This window comes from Artemia sp. Qi Xiang Cuo, chromosome 5 (genome assembly GCF_049724085.1).
Source record: "Artemia sp. Qi Xiang Cuo chromosome 5, ASM4972408v1, whole genome shotgun sequence".
NCBI classification, from domain to species: domain Eukaryota; kingdom Metazoa; phylum Arthropoda; class Branchiopoda; order Anostraca; family Artemiidae; genus Artemia; species Artemia sp. Qi Xiang Cuo.
The window spans coordinates 44,602,514-44,628,451 of record NC_142798.1 but is presented as its reverse complement, the minus strand read 5'-3'; the positions used below and the strand labels follow the sequence as shown (position 1 = coordinate 44,628,451).

General features: G+C 36.8%; 1 protein-coding gene across 1 annotated transcript in view; it reads right to left on the bottom strand.

The window, feature by feature from the left end:
- The window catches only part of Orc4 (origin recognition complex subunit 4), a 365,469-nt gene that overhangs the window by 226,238 nt on the left and 113,293 nt on the right, over positions 1 to 25,938 (bottom strand). The window contains exons 6-7 of the mRNA XM_089088865.1: positions 8,008 to 8,131; positions 6,437 to 6,571 (exon numbers count right to left, since the gene is read on the bottom strand). Of these exons, the coding sequence (XP_088944991.1) occupies positions 6,437 to 6,571; positions 8,008 to 8,131 (259 nt within the window). The remainder of the gene's footprint in view (positions 1 to 6,436; positions 6,572 to 8,007; positions 8,132 to 25,938) is intronic.

Here is a 25,938-nt window from a genome sequence, read left to right as displayed (position 1 = left end):
TTAAATTGATTTTTGCTCACAGTATTTCGTAGCTGAATCGGCTGCTGCAGATGACTGTTTAAAGACTACGTCGCGAAAAAATGCCCAGCTAGAAGCGTGCTGTACTATACCAGTTTGCGCACCATTATTCTCAAAAATAGCATTACAGTCTACAATACTCGAAGGAACAGCTTGTAGGGCCAACATGCAAACAGGGTCGGAGGGCGGCTTTTTCAACGAGTTCTGAAAAAGAAGGAACAAAGAATCGATTCCTTACTTGAGGTTGGTAAAAGACGAAATAGCAGTCGCAACAACAAAATGTGAGATGTGCAAAGCAAGTTTACGTTTGATATCAGCCGCCGTAAAGATCGGTAGCATAAGAGATATTTCGGTAACAGCTGTTTTCTCACAGTTTAGTCCAGAGCGAGATCTGACAAAATCAAGCAAGTCCTTTTTCAACTTTGCAACTACAGTGGCTGGCAAGAAAGGTAACAGTTAGTCTTCGTAATCAAGATTTAACTAGGCTGGTAAAAATAAGCAAACAGATGCAAAATAATATCGTTCGGGGTTCCGCTCTGCATGCGCAAATTCATAAAGCATATCAGCTCATACATAACTTGTTTACTTCCTCCAGTATTACTAGCCATGATGCCTCAGTAACAGCCCACAATAATATGCTGGGTAGGTCAGGACTGGGTTGAAATGCAGAGTCGCCTGTGCCAATTTGAGCACCGATAACCAAGGGAAACGTAGGTTCTTAATGCACATTCCTCGCAGTAAAGGAAAACCCCAAGTCCAGCAGGTGCAACGGCAATTGCAACATGAACCTCCCCCCCCTTCTTCTGCTTACTTATCCTGGAAGTTGGCAAAAAAAATGGTGAACAACTTTTTTGTCTTTGTTTTTTTTTTTTTTACGCTGCGTGATGTACGTGGCAACACTAAAACGTAACATTCGGGCACGTCTCTAGCACTGCATAGATCAAGTGTTAGCTACACTGTGCGGTGGAGAATGTATTTAAGCTATTTCGTAAAAAAAAAGTCCAGAGAAGAGAGGAAACCGAAGCGGTCAATCTGGTGTTTGTCAAAATCGATTCATTGGTTTTTTGGGAGTTGTTTGATATCAATTTCGAAGGAAATCAATTTCTTTGCCCGTGAAATAAATATCATTTTACAAGGAATATTTAAACACGTGAGTTGCAGGGGCAAATCACGTAAAACCTATAATGAGGAGACATATTTAACGGTAATAGCTACCTAAATGAGTCATGTTCCTCCAGGAGACGTGGTAGATAAATTAAGGGGGTATGGGAGGTTTGAAAGAGTCAGTATCTTCTTGTCTTAACGTGGGTTCCATTATAACTGAACCCCCGTGCAAATGAACCCTCGTGCTACTGAACCCTCGTGCTACTGAACCCTCATGCAACTGAACCCCTTTAACTGAACCCTCGTGCAACTCAACCCCCGTGCAACTCAACCCCATTTAACTAAACCCCCGTATAACTGAACCCCCGTTCAAGTGAACCACCGTACAACTGAACCACCGTGCAACTGAACCACCGTGCAACTGAACCACCATGAAACTGAACCACCGTGTAACTGAACCCTCGTGTAACTGAACCCTCGTGCATCTCAACCACCGTACTTACATTGGGTAAAACACAAGTTAGAATCTTTACATGTTCAACCTTGTTGGCATTGTTTGCTTTTTTAAGTCTTAAAAATACAAATCACACTCAAGATGATTTATAAAATGCTCTGTTTTGTTGTCACAAAAACAAAGAAAATCGGACGTCATAAACTCTTAAATCCAGGTTTATTTCTCTTTTTTTATGTCTGTTAATGGGGGTTCCCTTCACCCTGTCACTTTCTACGGGTCTAAGCGTTTACCCTCCTCCTCCGTGGAAAATTTCCCCTCCTCCACCCACGGAAACCCCATCACCAGGAAAATACCCCCCTCGCAGAAATTATGGTTTTCAAAAATTTAAAAATCTTCTTTGAGTCGTGTAATTGTTTAGTTTAATTGAGAAGTTCTAAGGGAAGTGGAAAAGAGGAATTTATGTGTGATTCTTGCCCCCTCCCCTCCGTGCAAATACTTTCTTCTCATGAAAGATCCTCCAGAAAACCCTCACACAAATAATTTCCGTATGTTTCCCAATGACAAACACTATCTGTAAGCACTAGACAAATAATAAAAAACTTAAAAAGGAACTGAAACTTCTGCAATGGGATTATCTGATTGTTTTGTAGCTAGAAAGAGAGGTAGATATCTCAAAGAGTGGATTTTGATGCCAAAACATCTCAGCTCTCATTGTGCCTTCAAATAAATACAGAATTAGCTCTAAGGGAGAGACGACAAGAGGATGGAGGTAGAAGTTGTTTGATAATCCCCAGGCATTTCTAGTCTTTTTTTATAAGCCGAAAGTGATTGGAGAATAACCAACCACAAGAGGTTCTTTTTTTTTGGGGGGGGGGAGATTTTCAACGGGTAGGTATTTTCTGGAAGGGGGTATTCTCCGTGGGGTTATCCCTTAAGGAATCCCTTAAGGAATACTTTTGCGGGAGGGGGGGGGGGGTAAACGGCGGCTCTCACCGTCTACATACTGTAATTTTTTTTACCACTTTGCTTATTTTGCTGTTTTCATTTTGTGGTATTCTCTACGCACGTAGTTCTTTATCGTTTGGTTTGATTTTTGTTTCTTACGTAGATGAATCAGGCCTTTCTTGAACGATGAGTAATAAGAATCTGTGCTGAAAATATTGGAACTTTGAGAATTTAGATAACAAAAAAATCACTTTTTGTTGCGCTTTCTTTAAATTAATTAAAAAGATTCTTTCGAAAAACAATTTTTCAAATAAAAATAAAGAGACTTGAACCAAAGACTAGCATAAGTAAATTCCTATAATAATTCACGAAAATGATAAGAAATTACGGTACTGTTTCGTTTAATGGTACACAACGGCTATAGACAGTCGAATGAATGCCGTGATGAAGACCCGTAAGCGGGTAACTGTTATCTAAATTAATTAAAAAAAAAACTTTCCGAAAAATAAGTTTTTCAAAGAAAAGTAAAGGCCATTTTAAACTTAAGCTCAGCAGATATAAATACCTTTTAAAATTCAAACTCAAAACGACCAGAAATTACTGTTAAAGAATAAATGAAACCCAAAACGAACAGAAAGTAAATAAACAATGATAGCAAAAACATACAACAAGTAATAATATAAATTAATAAATAGATCTTAAAGCGAGTAATTCTTAGATTGAATATGAAAATCAAGCTTAGAAAGAAAGAAAAATATTTTCCTATTGAAGTACAAATGAAACTTAAAACGAACAGAAATTAAATAAACAATCAATGAAAACAAACATACAATAGATATTAATGTAAATTAATAAATAAATCTTAAAACGATGAATATTCAAATCAAGCTTGAAACGAACAAAAATCACTGCAAACAAGAGTTTGGGTATCACCTCCTTCTCTCACTGTAAAAGTTAAAACCTACTGCGTCATTGGCGCTTTTTTCGGAAAGTTTTATTTTAATTAATTTTTGTTCGTTTTTGATTGCAAAAAGTTTCAAGTTCTTAAAAATTTCTTATTTCAAATTCAAACTTAAAAAAAAAATCAAATATTCATCAAAGTATCAAAACTGGTATCAAAGTAACAATATCAATGTGAAAAAATGGGTTTGTGTCAACCTCGGAGTTTTATTATCTGATGTTTCAACTACTTTTAACAAAATGGCTATCTCAAAATATTTATCGGATGGGTTTGGGGAAAAAGGGCGTGGGGGGGGCTAATTACCCTTCAGCCTCTTTTGACTCTTTAAAAGTGAACTAGAACTTTCTATTTTCAATCAAATGAGCCCTCTCTGAAGTTTATACGAGCATCCCTTCTATAAGAGCCATATATAGCCCCAGAGTATAACTTACGACCCCTGGCCCTGGGCCCTGGGGGGGGGGGGTGTCGACCCCGGAGTTTTAATATCTGATGGTTGAACTATTTTTAACAAAATGGTCACCTCACATTTTTGAAGGATGGGTTTATCCATCCAATAAACCCAAAGGCGTTGAGGGCGGGAGGGGCTAGTTGCCCTCCAATCTTTTTTTACTCTGATAAAGTCAACTACAACTCTTAATTTCCATTCAAATGAACCCTCTCAGAGGTTCATACGAGCATCTCTTTCATGAAAACCACATACGGCCCCAGGACATAGCTTGCAATGCCTGCCCCCGGGCCTGGGGGGACGTATAGACGCCGGAGTTTTTGTTATCTGACCTTCGAACTATTTTGAAAAAAATGGCTCTCTCAAAGTTCTTATCGGATGGGTTTGAGGAAAATATAGCGTGGAGAGGGGGGCTAGTTGTCCTCCGATGTCTTTTGATTCTTAAAAAGTGAACGTGAACTTTCAATTTCCAATCATATGAGCCCTCCGAAGAACGATATATGCCCCCAGAGGAATACTTACAACGCCTGCCCCGGGCCCTGGGGGGATTGTGTCGACACAGAAATTTTGTTATATGATCTTTGAACTATTTTTAACAAAAAAGCTACCTCAAATTTTTTGTCCGATGTATTTGGGGAGAAAGGGTTTGGGAGGCCAGTTGCCCACCGATCACTTTGGACTCTTAAAAAGGGCACTAGAACTCTCGATTTCCAATCGAATGAGCCCCCTTTGAAGTATATACGACGACCCCTTCTATATGACGTGCCTCTGGGAAAAAAAATAAATGGAGTGTGGGGAGGCTAACTGCCTTCCACTTACTTTTGACTCTTAAAAGGTGAATTATAAATTTCAATTAAAGGGGGGTAGTTGCCCTCCGATCTCTTTTGACTCTTAAAAAGTCAACAAGAACTTTCAATTTACAATCAAATGAGCCCTCTCCGAAGTTTATACGAGCATACCTTCTATAAGAACTTTAGGCCTATATCTCCTTAGAGTATTACTCATAACACATGCCTTTGGGCCCTGGGGGGTTGCATCGACACAGGATTGTTATTCATCTTACCTATGAACTATTTTTAATGAAATGGCTATTATACAAATTTTATCGGATGGGCTTGGGGAAAAAAGGGGGTGTGGGGGGGGGGGCTAGTAGCCCTCGGATATAGTGATCGGAGGGCTTCCACCTCACCCTATTTTTTACCCAAATACATCCGATCTAAATTTCGAAACGGCCATTTTATTTAAAACTGTTCAGAGGTTAAATAACTAAATCATAGTTAAATAACTATTGTTTATAACCCTCAGCCTCTGGTGCAAGGGCTGTAAGTTATACAAGTTGCCTCTTGTTAACATATAAGTTTTTTTTATCAAGAAAAGATGGGATGTTTGATCCTATAAATAAAAAAAGCATGCAGCATTAAGGTCAAACCTTAGGGAAATGTCAAGAAGAATGCCAAACCCAATCAAAAAGAATTTATTACTTTATTGGTTGTGAAAAGGAAATACGAGCAACATTTAAAATGGTTGATGGTATCAGCCGTCACATTGTTTGGAAAATATTTAGGAGCATCTTCAACTAAATCAAGAGGTACTATGTGCATCCAGTTTTAAAAGACGTTGTAGGCTATCTGTAATGTGTCGAGAACAGCTAAGGGTATAAACCTGAGGATATGAAGTTAAAACTTTCAGGGCAAGTTGAAGGAATGTTGAAAAAAAAGGCTGGAGTGCTACCAATCCCCCCCTTTTTCTTTTTTCCCTTTTTCTTTTGCAAAAATAAAACAAAGCTTTTTCGTGAATACTTTTGACAGGCGTTTATATCATAAATTTAAGAAACAAACAATTTCAACAAGGTTGAACATGTAAAAATTCTAACTTGTGTCTGACCCAATGATATTGCCTAATATTTTTAGAAAACTGAAAATCTGAGTTAAGTGGGTTCAGTTGCACGATGGTTCAGTTACATGGGGATTTAGTTGCACGGTGGTTCAGTTGTATGATGGTTCAGTTACACGGTGGTTCAATTGCACGGTGGTTCAATTGCACGGTGAATCAGTTGTACGGTGGTTCAGTTGAACGGGGGTTCAGTTACACGGAGGTTTAATTACATGGGGGTTTAGTTACATGGGGGTTCACTTAAATGAGGTTGAGTTGCACGAAGTTTTAGTTACACGAGGGTTTAGTTAAATGGGGTTCAGTTGCCCGGTGGTTCAGTTGCATGACGGTTCAGTTTTACGGGGGTTCGGTTATACTGGGGTTCAGTTGCACGGTGGTTCAGTTACACGGTGGTTCAGTTACATGGGTTCAGTTGCTTGGGGTTCAGTTACACGGTGGTTCAGTTACACGAACACCCTTAACGTGGGATCTGACCAAACCGGCCACGAGTTTCACAGTTAATCAAATAAAGTATACATGGGTTAACATCTACATTTAGATCAGAATGGATTTTTTACGCCATATAAAACGACAAAACACGAAAGAAAACATTCATATCTAATTAGCAGAGTCTTACCAAATGGAGCTCAAGGTTAGAAAGTCCACGCAGTATTAAAGACTTGGAATCAGCAACCAATCTCTTTGTTATGAGCCCAACAAAGTCTACATCCTTTACAGATTTATTCGTCGATAGTTGCACAGCAATCGGGATCTGTAAAATATAGATTTAAATTGAATTTCCGATTCATTCAGGAGTCAATATAGCGATGATGATAGTAATAAAAGTGTCAAATTTTTCATTTCCTGGACCAGTCACCAAAGTTGGAACTCCATCCGTCAACTTTATACAAGAAATTCTGATTTTAGAGGTCAATTTGGAAAGCTATTTTCAGTAGTTTAGAGGAGAATGAGTTAAATTCCGGTAATTTATCAGATTTTATGGACGAGGGAAAAACTATTGGAGAAAAGAACTATCGGGTCATTTTAGTACACAGAAAAAGAAAAAGGCATTCTCAAGATTAATAGAGTTATAAATATGTATCAAAGTCATAAATTACTCCTTGGAAGCACCCAGGAGCACAGAGGGCGACTGGCTGCCTCGCTTACAAAGGGTAAAAATCCCTGGAGATTTTGTATCTAAAATGCTTCTTCGCTCTTTCCTAATTTTACGCTTCGGTTTACTGAAATTCGAAACGTCCATCTTCTTCTTAGTGGTATCGACATTATTTCTAGAAAATTAAAGGGGTATTAGATTGGGCTTAGCGGTCAGAGAATTTTCCTAATATTTTCCTTATTCTCGTCAGTCCTTAAGAGTAAGATGATTTAATTTAGACCAAGTAGGAGGTCAAATTATTCAGATTAGTGAGTTAGTGCTTCCAGTGCTTTACGTTCATTGTTTAAAAAGCACTCTGATATCAATTATACAACCACTAACTGAATAAAAATTACCACGATTGTTAGAAACAAATGGAATGCAAGTTTGATATCAAACAACCTTGTCATCATCTTTCTCGTCAGGTGCAATTAAGCAACAAAAGACCACAATCACAAGCATCTCAGAATTGAGCTTTGGAATTAATAATACGGCGTACACACGCATTTAATGATAGTTATTCGATTGTCTCTTCTAATATCCTTCGTTCCTTTGTCCTTCAGAATCTACTTTAGCGATGACTAAGCAAGAAAGGAGTTTTCAATTATTTACTAAGAAATAGAGATAAGAGATAAGGACATCTAATAGAAAATTTCTGCCAAGAAGCGGAATAAAACAAATTTATGAATATATTCTAAAGATTTGCTTAATTTCAGTCAAGAATTGCAAAACACTCTTTTTCGTCCGTTCCCATATTTAGAAATGCGGAGTTCTTCTGTTCTCAGGAAAAACACACAAAACATAATATAGAATGAATAATACAAGGTTAGCTTTAAAAAAGTCTTAGCTTAAAAAAAGCTTTGTCTATGACAATTTCCCAGAAGAATAAATATACTTTCGCGTTTTGTACTTGACAGTTGTATTTCAGGATCTTTAGTAAATCAGCACAGAAAATTGCATTTGGAACTTCTTTATACTATTTTTAAAATTTTCGCAGAGCAGAGGTAAAGGTTGCAGACAAGTCTATGTCTAGTAACAAAATGTATAAAACTTACGAGCAAATTCTGAAGGCTTGTATAGTCTCCGTACAGGCTTAGAAAATTTAAAAATGACTTTTTTACAGCTTCTGTATTTAAGGTGGTCGAGACTCGCTGTTTAACTTCATCATCTTGGACACTGCTACAAAAAAAGAAAAGGTTTAAAAAACCAAAAATGATTTTATAAAGAAAGGGTAGTTTCATCTAGATTTCTTTCCTTGTAAACTTTCCTTGTAACCTTAACCTTGTAAAAAAAAATTCACAAGTACAGAAAAAAAAGGAATATTTTTCTTAACAGGATTTTCAATTTGAGAAACCTATTTGGTTCCAGGAAAGGCAGAAGTTTCAGGGTGAAAACACCACCCTTATTTTGGATTTTCTGTGATTTTCAAGTTTCCTTCATTGCTCGTTTTAGCTTTCGGTTCTTTTAAGTTTCGACCCTTCATTTTAGTAAATTTTAGTTGCAGACGTATACCAACAAGAAAATTCTTGCTTTCGCGTTGTCAATAAAATGAAATCAGCAATGATATGCAGCTTTTTGGTGTATTTCTACTGAGTTTTTTATGTTTAGGAGCAGGATAAAAAAAAAGAATCAAAATAGAACAACTACATTAAAAAGACACGGTAGAGCTTTAAGTCTAAGTTTAATTTGATTTTTTTAATCAAAAGAAAATAGAGCTCAGATTTCAGCAGGGAACAACTCATTACGGACAAAATAAGATTCTAGCCCCTTCCTTTGTTACTGAGGGGATCATGCATGGTCCCTAGATTTGAAGTTAAGTCTTTCAGTGTTAGAGAACGAAACTATCAGACCTGAAACGACTAGTAAAAACATCATAATTTGGAAGTGATTTTGGATAATTTCGACATGCTTTGGGAGAGGGATTTGAGCCCATGTAAGGAAGTGAATGTCTGGATCATAGAAATAGAAAAAAGAACAGTCACGATTTTCGCTAGTTTTCACTATTATTTAATTCCTTCGTTCTTAAGTTCCATTCTAAAGGTTTAGAACAACCAGGGTCAACGGCAAAATCATACTGCGAGATTTGCAGAATCTGGCAACTATTATTTTTTTCTATGGGCTGGATTATGACTGTCCGAGTTACCAGATTTAGCACAACTTGGAAACCGACAGAGCTCGTGTGCATGGAAAACGGTACAGTTTCATTACGAAGGTTTGATAGGAGATCAGCACCAGTGATATCCTCTTGCAGACAGCGGGACAAAAATCACAAGATACAATTTCTATGATAAAGACTATTATTTGTAGTAAACGACAAAGAGTTCTAAGGAGATCGATTCATCTATGTAAACAAATTCGTCTCAAGAATAGGACTTTATGAGCAGCCAATAGAATACCGTTTTGACGTGAAGAGACGTCAAAAAGCAAACAATATCCTGTTTTATGCAGTTGCTACTAAATCGAGACAGGAAACACTTTTGTCAAATTTGAAAATATGTGCATTCATGTAAGATATTTTAGAGACTAGAGCTGGACTTAACATATATAAAGACTAGAACTAGGCACAGTAAACATTCGGACTACCTCAGTTTTTAGACGACGCTCTTCTGTTATAACAATTCCAGGGAAAAAATCTGAAGAATTACGAAATCAAGTTTTTACGCTTAAAACGAATACAGAAACGGAAAATATTCTCGTTTAAAATAATGTGATGTACAGAAGAGGTCAAAGATGATCTAAATGCCCTATAAACATTTGAGATATGTTTGCTGAAATGCAGCAAATCGTAAATCTTTGGGATAAAAACAAATATTTATGAGACATTTATTTAACACTCTCTTACTGATAAAACTGGACATTCCTCCGCCTCTGTCTATTCAAAGCTTCATTCTGTACCTCTCCCTAGAAGTTCAAGTTCTCTTCAAATACTTCCTTATGACCTCTTCCCACCCCATTGAAGGATGCCCTGCTTTCCGTTTAGCCTTAGATAAATGGCTAAAATGCACTATCATCCTTAACCTTTCTTTCATTATATCCTGAGTAAGGGGGGGAGGGGGGGGGATAATCACATTCTTAGTGGAGTCAAATCAAAAACTATCCTTAGACAATTTCTCTGGAAAAAAAATACCTTATCATCCTCGGGTTTCCGAAGCGCCAACATTTCGGAGCCATACTTGACCACTGTCATTACTGTGGCTTCCAATATTCCACTCTTAGTTTGCACATTTGTCTTACAACTTTATCACAGTTTAAGAAACTACGACCATGCTCTGCCCATCTCTTCTTAACAATTTTCTTATTATTAATTTAGCCTCCGATCCTATCATTAACTGGGACAAGTTCAGAATGAATATTTTCTCTTATGCTCTTAACCTACCAGTTCAACATATTATTATTAGGACATCTGGCTGAATCTTCTACAACTTTACACACAACCTCCATTTTATATTTCCTTAGTTCACACTTTAATGCGTTCTCTACTGCCCTTACTTTTTTCGTATTCACGTAAGATTTCTAACTACTAATTTGCAAACAGTTTTCCCAAAATTATTCTAACGGTCGTCTGCATTTACATTATTAAAAAGTATAGTCTTGAGTTCCATGTCCAATTCTTCTTGGGGAGTTCCGCTAAAATTGTCATCCTGTGGTCAATCAACGTCATAAAAACTCGGAAGGTGATTTTACCTTCTTAAACTTCAGCTACAAGTTTCGACCTTAATAGATAATATCTTAAATTCTAAAGTACCCAAGCCCGTTTTAAATAATGGAAACATACTAGATGCAGGGTTGCCACCCAGTAGGATTTTACTAGATCTAGTAAAAAAAAAAACTAGTAAATTTAGAAGATCTAGTAAATTTCCCAAAATCTAGTAAAAACTAGTAAAAAGTCATGATTTAGAGTGAACAAAACTTTTTTTTTATTTTCCATGAATTCAGGGAAAAAAATTATTGTAAACATGACAATTTAAAATTTTTGCTTGTCTGTTTTGCAATTTTGCTTGTCTGTCTCAGAGACAGACAAGCAGTCACCTTTTTTCATAAACAGACACTTCACTTCCGGCGTCTAAAGGTTGACAAAATCAGCATTCTGTGTATCAAATCTTACCAACTAAAAATGAAGCTATAATGACACTTGGATTTGTGATGATTGGGAATCTATTGGAATCAAAACAAAAGCCAACCACCCAAGGTCATTAGGTGAATCTCCTCAGTTTGAAAATTTTTATTGAGGAAAAATGAGCCTGCTGAGAGAAATCAAAATATATATATATATATATATATATATATATATATATATATATATATATATATATATATATATATATATATATATATATATATATATATATATATATCCAAAAAAAGGATTTTTGAACTTTGTAGTTTTCCGGAATTTTCAATAATACTATGAGAACGAAAGAAAAGAGAAAAAAGAAGAAAAAAGGAAAAGAGATTGTTAAAAGCGTATTGATTATCCTCCTATAGTAAAAATCGATGCTTGATGGTGGGCCTGCGGCGTAGCCGCACGCGCAAAAATTTTTTTTGAGCATTTAGTAAAAACAGATGCGATCTAGTAAATTTTTCCTCTCCGATTTAGTAAATTCTTCCAGGTCAGGGTGGCAACCCTGACTAGATGAAATCTTTAACTCTTCGCAGTACCCGTTTCAAATAACTATTTTCTCATTTCGATAATCTAGGTGTTTCAAGCACTTTTTCAGTATTCAATTTTTCTTTTTTTAAACAAGAAGTCATTTTGAGACTTCGAATAATTTAAATACTTCTTTCACAGAAAAAAAGAAGTTGATAAAAGATATCAACTACAGAATAATTATTCATCTGTTCAAAAGATACAAAATTGGGCGTTCAAAGATTATTGGACATCATTTCTGGTTGGGATGGACATCGATTCCCCTCTTGTATTTGAATAAATTGCTCCTTCACACAAGACATTTGTAATATGGATTGGGAAGGATAGATTGTTCATTTAAGCCTGCGAGATTAGATTAATTCCTCGTCTAGATTAAAGTGATCGGTAGTGGCATTAAGAAAGGGGACCATTATATTGGAGTTTAGCAAATATGTATAATGGTCCTTTTACCGTCAAAGTGTTTCAAAAAGATTAATGGAGAATTAAATGTTTTAGGTTGTAATCCTACTTTTAAGCTAGTTCAAATGGAAAGTATTCTTCATCAAATACAAGGTGCAAAATGTATTTTTGACCTTGTAATGCTAAGACAATTTTTTTTTTATACTTAATTAAGAAGAGAGAATTTTTGTATCTATCCTTTTATCTTTTCAAGTTCTTATCTTTAATACAGAACGGTAAAATGAATTATTTTAATCAGTTTAAAAAATAAAAAGAAGAAAAATCAGTCCCTAAATTTGCTTTATATATATATATATATATATATATATATATATATATATATATATATATATATATATATATATATATATATATATATATATATATATATATATATATATATATATATATATATATATATATATATATATATATATATATATATATATATATATATATATATATATATATATATATATATATATATATATATAGGGCTCCCTATAGTAAAGGCCATAAGGCTCCAATATTTTATAATTATTATTTTTTCCAAGAGGCACTTCATATGGAAGGGGTGGTCCTATAAACTACTGAGGGGGCTCATTCGACTGGAAATGAAAGTTCTAGTGCCCTTTTTAAGAGTCAAAACTAATCAGAGGGCCACTAGCCCCCCCCCCATGCCCATTTTCCCCAATACATCCAATTAAAATTTTGAGATAGCAATTTTGTTAAAAATAGTTCAAAGATCAGATAACAAAACTCCGGAGTCGACACAACCCCCAGGGCCTGGGGGCAGGCATTGTAAGTTATAGCCTGGGGGCATATACGGTTTTTATAGAAGGGACACTCGTATAAACTTCAGAGAGGGCTCATTTGATTGGAAATTGAAAGTTCTAGTTCACTTTTTTGTAAATTTGGTGAAGAAAAGAAAACAGTAATGGTTATAGGCTGCTGTAATTTGGTAGGTGCAACAATCTAGTTATAACCAATACAGTAATTGGTCATAAAACGGCCCATAAGTTAACATGGTATTTACATGATGGTAAGATGAATAACCTTATTGATTGTGTTGTTGTAAACCTAAGACTGGCAGAATCGATACAAGATGCAGGGCATATAGGAGTGCTGTTATTGATTTTAAAAGATCCCCATCTAGCAAAATGTAGGATTAATTTAAAGCAGAAATTTAGGAAGGCTAACTACCTTTCGGGAAGCTATGACGTTTGGTGACACCCGGATAAGAATTTGAGATAAACTTTCCAGGAACAGATGGATGCTAAAGCGAACAGTTGTAAATTTGACACAGTAGAAGATAAATGTAATAATTTTAGGAAAAAAATAATTGTGGACTCACTGATGGTGTCTTAGGGAAGAAAGTTAGAAACACAGCTAACAAAACTAGTGGAAATGCTTTATGTTTAATAGAGAGGAGGAGGGGCTTGTACAAAAAGTATTTGAGTAATAGATCATATGAAAATATTGAGAACGTAAAGAAAGTGGAGAAAGCATTAAAATATAAATTACGGAGGTGTGAAGTGAAGACCGAGATTAAATTGCTGAAGATCTGGAAGATGACGCCAGACGGCAATATTGTAGACAATCTGGATGTGTCCCAGTTAAAGTTAGAAATGGGGCCACAATTAGTGATAAGAAAAGAGTTGAAGAAAGATGGGAAGAACAGTTTGAAAATGCACCAACCCGTGATAGAATTACAAGAAAAGATATAGAAAAGAAAGATATAGCTTGTGACATTTTGAATATGAAGGAAGATTTATTTTGCGAGGATGAATTAGTGACAATACTAAAAGGATTAAAAAATAACAAGGCTCCAGGTGCCGAAGTGTGGTAAATGACTTTCTTAAATATGGTGGTTATGAGGTTAGAGAGAAGTTACTGAAGATAATAAATATAACTTCTGAAAGGGGGGACGCACCTTGCGATTTTAGAAAATTCTTATTAAGCCCCTCAATAAGAAAGGTGATAAGAGTGAGTGTGGCAATTATAAAGGCATTAGTCTTGTTTCTGTAGGAAGTAAATTACTACGATGACACGTTTTAAACTTAAAGATGCTGTAGGCTAAAGTTTTAAGAGAAGAACGGTGCAGTTTTATGAAAGATAGAGGATGCGTCGACCGAATTTTCGCTCTTAGATTAATAGTTGAGAAGTGCCTGAGGCATCAAATTCTTTTAGTCCTCAGTTTTATAGATTATGAGTAAGCGTTTAATTCATTTGACAGAAGAGCTTTAGCGAAGGTCCTATCCTTACATGGTATATAAGATAAAAAAAATAAAGTGATTAGTGTTTTGTACGGGAATAACATTGCTGCAAATTAGGTTGGAAATGAGGTTCGTAGCTGGTTTCGTATTAAATCAGGAGTTAGCAGGGTTGCTCTCTATCCCCATTTATATGGATCATTTTGATGGACTTTGTCCTAAGGAGCCAAATAGAGGCAATGGAAAAATATGGACCAAATTGGGAAGTAAAACTCTCCTGGACTTAGATGACGGTACTGATTTTAGTATCCTCGATGAAAATGTTAGCAAAATGAGGTTTTGCGAGTTTAGTGTGAAAGAATAGGTTTGAAAATTAATATTAAGAATACTAACTCGCTAAGACTAGGAATAAGTGAAGATGAAAAGGTGATTTTGAGTAACGAGAAGATCGATTAAGTGGGCAGCTTCATCTACATAGGTAGTATTATTAGCAAAGACAATGGTCGTCGCAGTGAAGATGTTAAAATTAGAATAGCCAAGGCCCGGGGTGTTTTTCACAGTTGAAAAAAATTTGGAAGAATTGGAAGATAAGTCTTCAAACCAAGATTAGAATATAAGAAGCTAAAGTAATGAAAGCGGTAAAGTACGGTTCTGAAGCGTGGGCACTTAGAAAATGGGAGAAACATTTAGTATATGTTTTATAGAGAAATCGCCTATATATTGTTTCGGGTACCCAACTGACTGACCGCATCTCAAACAGTAAGCTGAACCAATCGTTCTTAAAGAATTTGGACAAAATTCAAGCTTTAGCGTAAGGAGTGATGTGTTGAGGAGGGAGCCAATCCTCTTCATACACGAAATTGTTTCTGTTCGTTTAAAGTTTTAATGTTGCTCCTCACTTTCAGTTGAAAAAAGTTGTTTTTCTTTATCTAATTTCTGATCCCCCCTCCCCACGGAAATACCCTCAAGACAATTCAATTCCGGTGAAAATTTACCCGGGCAATTACCCTTGACAACTCCACGCGTAAATTGAGACGGAAAAGAGAAAGCAAGACATTTAAAAAGAATTTTGCATAGGAATTCTGTCAAATTCCCTCCAGCGTATAATTTCCCCTGACAAGTTCAACCCCTGGAAACTTCGCTCCCCATAGAAAATTCCTCCCTGGAAAAACTCCCAGCAAAAAATTCACGAACTGTTTGATCACGATGCAAGCTTTGTCAAGATACATTGCGACAAATGAAGAGGTAGGCGCTAAATCCCATTCAAAATTTATCTGAACAGTCTCTACAAGACAGTTAAAATTTTGAGTTTACAATTAAATTTCTTTAGAGTTTAGGTGCCCACCCCCACAAAAAGATGTGGTCAATAGTAAACGAAACTTTAAAAAGGAATGTTGATACCAATAGATATATCAAAACAATTGGATTAATAACAATAATAATTTATTAAAAACCAAAAAAAAAAAAAAAAAAAACAGGCCATACAGGACAGTATTCTTAATTACACTCAACAAGAAAAATAGCATAAATATCAAGTTTCACTCATTGATGTCAACGCTTCATTTACATATTACATAACTGCCTGATTGTCCTTTTTACAGTCGTTTTCAGGATTATGATACTGATTCCAAATATATAAGTTTCAATAAGTTTAGTATTACCCATCAAAGGCTTCGAGCCTGAAAAAATTTGCCAAATTTTCGAAAAAAGGGGAAACGCCTTCTAAAGTTCAAATAATCTTAATGAAAATAACAGCATCAGTTTCAGCGTATCAGAGAACCCAACTGTAGAGCTTTCAAGTTCCTATTTTTAAAAATGTGGAATTTTGTATTTTTACGAGAAGAAAAATCCCGGATGCGTGTTTATTTGTTGTTGTTTTTTCCAAGTGTGATCAAATCGACCCCGTGGTCCTAAAATATCGAAAGAGGGCTCGTTAAAACAGAAATTAAAAGTTCTAGTGCCCTTTTTGAGCGACGAAAAAGATCGGAGGGCAACTAGACCCCCTTCCATGGCCCCTTTTTCTCAATATCTTCCGATCAAAATTTTGAGATAGCCATTTTGTTCAGCATGGTTGAAGGGCCGAATAACTATGCCTTTGGAGATAACAAAACCCCCACAACCCTGGGGAAAGGTTTTTAAGTTATAAAATTTGCTTACGTATAGCATTGTTTACGTATAGTAAGTAGAAAGGCCTTATTGACTCCCGGACGACACCCCTGCTGTCATCTACAATTTAGTTTAATGCTGACAGGTTATAATTTATTCAAGCATTATCGATCAACGAACAGGTCAATGACTTCTATTTCCAAGGTTGATTTATTTGTTGTTGTTGTTTTGGTCAAAGGCACGCTAGGGGAGAAAGTTATAATTCAGGACTAGGAAACAGGATCACGTGTCTCCTTCTAAGCCAATCAGAGACTCGGTTACATCTCCCTTCTAGACCAATCAGAGGGCTGGTTACATATTAGCGGCGGAGGTTTGCAGAGAATATGAGGAAAGGATTTTCTATAGTTTCTATTAGTCTGTGTATAGAATTCAAAGGAGTAAGAACAGTTTTGACTTTACTCATTTGGATATATATTTGTGTTGATGATGATAGCGAGTGGAATGTTTACCCTCTTAGAAGTTGATAGTGGAGTTGATGGTAATAATACAAGAGCACCAAACATGGTGGTGGAAATCACGACAGGATCACGGCTTTGTCTGGAATGGGATGTAGTATATGCAAGATATGTGACATCCTTGAGCAAATTTAAAATGGAGGATGAATTATGTTTCGCTGCAAAAGTTGATATAGCACACGTGAATAGACTTCAATGTGCTTTAAGTGCATTAGTGAAACATATCGAAGACAATAAACTGTATCGCTAATTGTACATGCTTAGTATTATTGTTGTTGTAATTATTCAATAAAATTGTTTCGAAATCGAAAATTTTCCCGTTCTTTTCTGGATAGGTTAGGACTAATGGATCAGGGTCATTCTAGAGTCAGCATTCAAAGTGAAGGGATTGAAAAATGAAAAAATTTGAGAAAGTGAGAAATAGATCAAATCTTGTGTTTATGGAAAAACATTTGATTTTGGATGACGATTTTCTCGAGTTATCTCTTCAACGCACGATATTCTCTCGGGGAACACTTGACAATATAATGAGGACTGATTCTCCCCCATTGGACTATTGTATGAAACTTTTAAAATGTGACTCAAATGCTTATACTCATTTCATTGATATATTAATTGGAACAAAGTAAAATCTTTTCGTGGATATACTTTTGAAAACATTGCCAATGGATTCAGTGTAGATGGCTCCACCATTCAAAAAGGGTAATGTCACAGAGCTACTCCTCTCCCCATTCCCCTACTGAATTTATCGAGCGAGGACGATCAGTTTCGTTTTAGCTGTGAGAGAGTTGACATCGGAAACCAAAAAAAAATGTTCTATACATGTCCATTGTGCATGTACACTCTTGGCAGTTGGACTCAATGTGAGACTTGTACAATTATTGATGACTATAGTGACAATTGTAAATTATGTAATCCTTGTAAATTACATAGAGGCTATGCAGTACATACTAAAGGATGTAATTCATGTCTTGAAGAGGTATGTGACTATCACCCTAGAGGGCACATGTGCTCCAATTGTCACTATGATAAATGTGATCAGTAGGAGGAAACTTACCCCGCTATGATTGGAAAGAATCCCAAACGTGATTTTAGTTTATTTCTACGAAATTGTTATCGTCGCAGGTTTAAATTATTCTGGGAAAAGGAATCTGGTCAACAATTCAACTGTTGGGGGTAACAAGACAATTTTGTTTCTACGTCATCGTTTTGACGACACTGCCTATTATGACTATAAACCAAGTGATTTTTATTTAGCAGTTACTGAATGTGATTCACCATTTGAAAACACTGTATGTGATATTGCTTCGAATAGACAGATTGAAACTCGTGAATTTCATAATGTGAATGCAAATAGTATCATTGACTATACAAAGAGATATGACAAGAGTGAAGTTACATTGTACTGTAGAAAATGTGACCCTGACTTTGCAGTCAATCAAGATCAATCTACAGTGAATCCAAAAGATTTACCGACATTAGTGGGTCACGACAGTTTCCTATACATCGAAGAAGAAGAAGAAGAAATATAAAGTGAAGATTTAAAGACATTGTTGTATATATATGCATTTTATTAATAAACAAATTCACAAACATTTTGTATGCACTTTACTCTTAGGGCACTGAAATCAATACTGTATAGGTCTGAGAGGATATTTTCCACTAGAAAGTCGTTCAGACGTGGATTGTCACCATAAATGTGGAGAAACTGCTTGTAAGTATAGCCGCGGCATCGGAACACAAAATTTAGTAGTGCATGGAAGCCACAGCTTTTAGTCGTTAGACACTGCACCCTCTTACGATTTTGAATAAGAGTTTTCCCATTGCTCTCAATATAGTTGCTGATGTGGGGTATTTAGAATGTATAGTGTAGACGAAAAGGATAGAAAAATTCAATCGTCTTCATTGTTTGAAAGATGCATAGCCAATGACCCGTCAGAACAGTCGACGGACTGCTATTAATAATTATTCAGGTATTGTTGACACTTTGGATTTTTACAAGATAGTCCAAGGGTAGACAATAGGATTTGTACTGGTACATGTAGGGGTCCATATTAAATACATTGATTATTTGACTGGTGTTCAGGGCGCCAAGTCTAGTAGAACACTGCCTTCGGGAGTGATTTCCCAATAGGTTTCATATTGATTTAGTTAAATTAGTGCAATACTCTCAGCCAATGTGTTGGCAAATGTACACTCTGAACGCACACTCCCCGTGCGTACTATACTCATATCCTGTGTGCCAGACAAATCTATTACAATGATACCATGTGTTTTAGCAAACATATCTTCGGTTATACCATTTTCGAATAATTGAGTCACAATCTAGGGTTTGCATCGTCAACTCATACAATGTTCTATAGGATTTATCAAAAGATAGATTGTAGAGTGGGATACCGTTTACTTTGCACACAAGAGATTAAAGTCAAAACATCTCGAATTTATGTGGGCATCCAGTCTACGATCCTATTGCACTAGCGCTTTTTACAAATGCCAAGGCGAGTTTTGACGGGATTTCGCCATTGACAAAGGATGAGTCGGTGAAGGTGCGTGAGCCCATAGCAATATGACGTTGATTGGTGATTGTATGAGGAATAAGTAGTTTAATATTATTTCCAATGGCTCTCAGTTTTTCCATTGCTAATGCAACAGAACTCATGACCTGTTGTTTGCGTACATGGAGCAGTGCCAAGCTCATGGTGAAACATATAGCGGGATTCACAGCAAGTTCTCTTCTCAATAAGAAATTGGATGGTGCAAGCGTCAGTTGCATATCTACTTTAACATTGGTTGGTAAACATTGTGGCATATCAAATATTTCATAATATATTTTTCCGACTAGATGTAATTCACTAGTTGTACCATTTTTAAGTGCATCTGTACTATCAGTATTAGTAATATATTCATATCCATTGGAGGGGACTCTCAATTCCTTGCATGAATTGGGTGTCATCAGCATGAATTGCATAGAGCTAGTATAATTTGAGAGATTATTGCTTGTGCTCACCAGTGTGCCATTGATGTAGAAACTAATTTGACAAAATAGATTATGCAGTATATAATTTTAAGAGGATATTACATCGGCCCGAATTGGCTTTGTATAATCGGATTTCTGGACTTTCATTTGCAAATGTAAGAATATCGAAGACAAGTCCGTAAACTAGTCTTCATTGGAATTAATCTAAAAGTGAATATTATCGGAGAGGGGTTGTTGAGGATAAAATTGTTCATAGTATCCATGCTTGACACTCACATCAACATTTTCAGCATTGAATAAATCAATGAGGCGGTGATTGAAGGTTGAGAATCCTTATGCGGTAGGTAGGACATCTTAAGAGAAGAAATCTAGTTTTGATCTAACAATTCTTTTCCTGGAGCTTCTTCTTCTTCTGTTTACACTACGTGTCGGCTTTTTACTTCTTTTCTTTGACAAGAGGGATGATGTCTTTCGTTTCCGACCTGAGTGGAGACTGATGAGTGATGCATTGTTTCTCGATCTTTTTAAGCCTTTACCATTTTGTTTTAATCTCTTACCAAGGGTTCGCGCACTGGACCTAAGATTTTCCGTAGCACTTTTTTTAAAATTCTTACCAGAACCCCAATCATACAGTGTCGAGGATGCAAAGTCTGTCGCGGCCGGTGCAAGATATTTTCTAGCCAAAGGTAGTGAAGGGCGAAACAGCTTAGCCAACCAACTGCCAAGACCGTAGCCAGACGTTGACGAGCGACCTTTGTAATAGTCCATTCCATTGCCCTATTGTCTTGGGCCAAGAGTATTAACATAGCAGTCAACATCAGGACAAGTGAATACCACTTTTTCATTACACATCTTGTTGTTCAACGATGGGACGAAAAGAGCCTGTAATCACTGCCAAACCAATTGAAATTGCTATGGGATCCTCCCATTCAGTTCTTAATGTTAACTGACAGAGTTCCTAACAGGAAGTGTTTACACGAATATATTGAAGATCCCTTATATTTTAGTGGTGAATATATCGTCGATTGGTTTTTCGTTCAAGAACTCGTAGGAGGGGAACATTTGAATTACCAGCCCGAGATGTTCCCACAAATGAGGCGTAGAGAAATATACAAGTGTCCGTGGAGAAAGCAGGTGGGTAGTCAGCAAAAATAAAATTAGTGTTTCCGGCACTTTTACTATTGATTATAGTGAGCTTAAAGCCAAGAACATCCTTTAGATTATCATTGAGAATAACCTTTTCGCTGGCAATAGGTGAACTAATGTAGATCTTGCCCTCCTCCTTTGAACAGTTGAATTGAAAGGCTCCTTTTTTACGAGCGGAAATTCTTTTATTAATAGAGCAACATAAATCGTTCACACAGGTGGGTTCCTCGCAGGGTAATTCAATGTATGGGTGATCCATCCAATTGATTTTTGGAATTTGTTCTTGATCACCGGATGAAGGTGGCGGCCAATCATAGGGTCTAATTTTCATTTCATATTTACGATCCTTTGTCAGGATGTAATAGGTATTTTTGAGAATACAGTTGACAAGAGCCACTTCATACTTTCCGTCAAATTTGATGGTCGGGGAGAGTTTCGTCCAAAAATCACTGGTTCTATTCAAGTCATTGTAGAGAGGATCAGAAACATTGGACATGAAAGTCACATAGAAATCATTGGGCATTGTTAATATCTTCAGCACTGACCCAAGAATCTAAATCTGAGTTTTATCTTAGCCAGCCAACAAGTAACACTGTCACTTGCCCCTACGAGAACGACTCTTTAATATCTTTTCAATTTGATAAATTTCACTAGTGTTTCTAACTTTTTGCAGTACATATTCATAAAAACCGTCGAGAATGTCATCATCTTTGGTGTCTCGCAGTCAATATGTCTTGAGTTCGGTGTCCAGGATTTTGGACACTTTAAAAAGCTAGGTGCTCCATAAATAATTCCCCTTTTCAAAAACATTGGTGGTTCTATTAATTCGAACAGTATCACCAACATTGAATTTCTTCTTCACATTTTTTTTCTTTTTCCCCATTAGAATAGTTTATTAGAAAAGCATCAAATGTATTTTCATTGCAGTGAACATCCCGGGGGCTTGAGTTGGACAGAGATCGATGAGGTCGATGGTTATATATCTGCATGATTTTATCTAAATCATGAAAAGAAGCCGGTGTATTTTTCAGTGTACAATATCTTGAAATTAATAGACGAATCGTTCTTATTAATCGTTCAGCCAATGCAGCCTTTATCGGGCTGTGACTATGATAAAGTATTGTATTATATTTCAATAGAACCTTTTGCACATGGGGATTAACAAATTCTCTGCCACGATCCAATTGAATTTTTCTATACGAATCCTGTTCAAGAATACTTTCAATGGCCTGAGCAACTTCAACACCTCTCATTGATAGCAGTGGACTGGCATAGGCATAGCGACTAAAGACACTGATAGCCACCAGAATAAATTTGTAGGGTGCATTGTGACTCCATTGAATTGCGTCTAAAGTTAAAAGATCCGTTTGCATTATATGCAGAGGGAAAAAGGCTTTAGTTTGTCGATATTGTTTACCACAAAGCCTGTGAGTCCGATGTAGTGTTTAACTTGGTTCATTTTCTAGATACTGTTTTGCATTTTTCAATGTTGTGCCGGAGACAGCTCTATAAAGTGTTTTGTGAGAACATAAACTCATCAGTTCACCAATATTTTCACAAAAAGTTTTCAGAACTTCGTCCATTTTGAACGTAAATACGTAGTGTAATGTCCACTCGCCTTTTGCACACTGGAGGGTGAATCAATTCGTCTTCGCTTTTGACTAGCAGCCACAGGTGTTGTAAAATCATTGCTGCTGCTGCTAGTATTTTCAAATATTGAATCTTCTTCTTTTTTAAATGGTGTTGGTGTTGTTGGAGGACTATATTCCCTTAGTTTCTTAAGAATTTTCTTATTTTCAATAAGACTTTTGGGGAAGTTTGATACATTGAGAAAGGTGTATAGATAAGCGTCAAAGGATAAGATTCCCTTATTAGTCAATACACACTCAATTATCAATTAAAAGAGATTATAACTTTTTCATTGGAGAAAAATTATCGTTTCATTTACGTCAACCTTAAATTTTTCACCGCCAGATCCCGGCTCAGTATCAGGAGAGAATCTTTTACTCTTGACATGCTCGGAGAAAGGTACAAGTTACCAGTTTTTTGGTACAATTGACTTAAGGTCCTAATCATTTGAAGGTAGTGCTGCAGAGTCTTGAGGAGATGTTTCCTGTTTAGAGGGACCTGTGACAGCGGCGACGGCGGGTCTCTCCCGATATGTTCTATGATTGTCCACATGTTACAATGCATCTTGAAGTAAAAGCAGTTTTTTGTCATCGCCAATATTCCCATCGATGTTTTATTTGCTTAGCTTATCTTCAAAATGTTTAACGGGCGAGAAGACAATTTCAAATGGTGTCAATTTCTAGGGTTTTGCCATTCTCTCTCTAGAGGAAACTGTTTACAAGTCCTGCGATTATTGGCAGTAAAAGTGTGAAAAAGCTACCGCCTGCTTGAAGGAAACGTTTTCTTTTAAAAATTTTCCCCTTGTTTTTACAAGCCAAGGCGCGTACAGTGGAACGATGTTGCTTTGTCTGTTGTCTAACACCTTCTGGCAGTTGAACATTGCCCTCAGTTGAATTTATACAAAGTTCAGATATTAGATTAATGAAATCATTGTCAACACCATGTTTGAGTATGGCCTTCCTAAGCAAGGGTTTTGAAGTGCTTAAAATGGAAAACAAATACCGTTGTTTTTGTAATTTCTTCAGCGTTATAATATCAACTAGCAGTCATTTCTACTGTTCACGGGAAGATATACTGTAATTTCATTGTCGAAAATGTCGGTGACTACACGTAGATCCTCCGGTGTGCTCTGATTAAGATCCAGCAAAATGTAACCGTAGGGTTGATTAGTTGCCTGAGTGTACGCTGACAACAGAAATTTAGGGGCGCCGGGGTATATCTGTTTATTGAGTTATGAGCGAGCTAGAATCACTAACAACTTGATAGATAATATAAACAGTGCAATTGAATGGAAGGGTTCGCATACATTTGCTCTGATGAAACAGATTGTGTAGAACTAGGGTTATGGAAATGTGTTCATGGTGAGTGTAAACAGTAAACAGTTATTACATTTCCTGTGAGAATTGTTCAATGGATTCAGCCAAATCATCAATAATCAGCCACGAGTTCGATTCAATACTATTGAAAACATCAAGTCCTCGTATGAATTGTATTGGTATGGTTGTGGCAATAGCTTTTATTTGATAGTAGGACTCCTGCCAAATACTATAGCTATAGTAGATTTTCTTTGGTTTTTCCAAAAACATTTTCTGACAATTTTGAATTATTTTAGCTAAAAGTGTTGTTTTCCCCGACATTGAGGGACCACACAGAAACGATCTGAAGTGTGTTTTAAATTGATATATGCTGCTGCTGTTGACAACAGTCAGACTATAACTAACTGTAAATCATACACGTCCAGTAAATAAGTAGTAGTAATAATTTTCCCATTGATCTACTACGTTAACAAGAGCAACAACAAAAACAATATTTCATGGTCATTTATTTGCAACATCTAAGCTCTATTTGTTCAACATGAACAACATAAGAATAACACTTTATGTTCAACAAGAACCTGACAATATTTCATGGTCATTTATTTGCAACATGAAAACTCTATTTGTTCAACATGAACAATGATAAAAATGACACTTTATGTACAACATAAATAAAAACACTTTTTGTCGATCAACAGCAAGAACAACACTTATTGTCTTTAAAAAACACTTTTTGTCCAGCAAGAACACTTTTCTGTACAACAACAACACTTTTCTGTACAACAACAACAACACTTGAAAATAACACTTGAAAAAACACTTGGAACGTGAACTAGCACAGTTGAACATTATGAATTTAAAAGTGGGGGTCCCCCCCCCAGGGCCGCGGGGCCGAAGGCCGGCCGCGGGAGGGACCCCCCCCCCCCCGGAAATTGCGGGCGGGACCCCCCACCCCCCAGGGCCAGCCGAAGGAAGCCCCCCCCACCCCCCACCCCCCCCCCACCCCCGTGGCCGGCCGCGGGAAGGGCCCTCCATCCCCGGGAGCCGCGATGGAAAATGGATTGTACAATAGTTGTCGTCAATGCGGCAGGTTAGGTTGGGTTAAGGTGGTGAGATGAGGTCAGTTGATTTATGAATGGGTTAGGTTAGTTAATTTATGAACGGGTTGGTGGTGGTTGGGTTAGTTGGTTAGGTTAATTTATCCAGACCAAGTTGATTGCGATAGTCTATGCATTCAACTTTGTCTGAAATACGATAGTGGCTATGTGGCAGGACACTCACACCATTCTCGAGCACATAGACTTTGTCGGATATACATGACATTGCATTTTTTTCCACTCTCACAGCATAATTTCTATACTGTAGAGAGCGAATTACAAGCACTTGTGCTCTCGGCACTAGGCTACTTTCTACACAGTCTCTGTACACGCTCATGTTGAAATTGCTCTTTACAAAATGTGTAGGCACCTCTTTACACGCCTGCTTTTCATCCCCATTATGAGTTTTAACGCAATAAACTTTAGGACCCGGGAACACCCCCCTGGATATCAAATCACTCACAGTCTCTGATTTAAACATTAATAGTTGGTTGGGGGCTTGACGTTTCACCAACTCGGGGTAGAGGGACGGATTCCAGTTGGTGAAATCCATCCGCAAGCTGATGTGTTCCCCCATTTCTAGATCACCCAATAAATCCTCGGTTTTTACCTTTAACAGCAGAGAATCTGTATCCCCATAGTAAACTTGAACCTCCCCTCTCGTGGCAATTGCACCTTGCAAACAGTGTAAAAAAAACGAAAACATGAGCTTTCTGGAAATTTACAGTACTGAACTTCCGCATGCTCTACTCTTGTTCAGTACCATATTTCGCTTTTTCCTGTGGAGAAAAAGAGTGCCAGTCTCTATGCTTGAGAATGATGTTAAGTTAGGGTCGGCAAGACTTCTTGCACACTCTTGAAGGTCAATCATAACATCGCAGCCAGACCTATTACATATGCC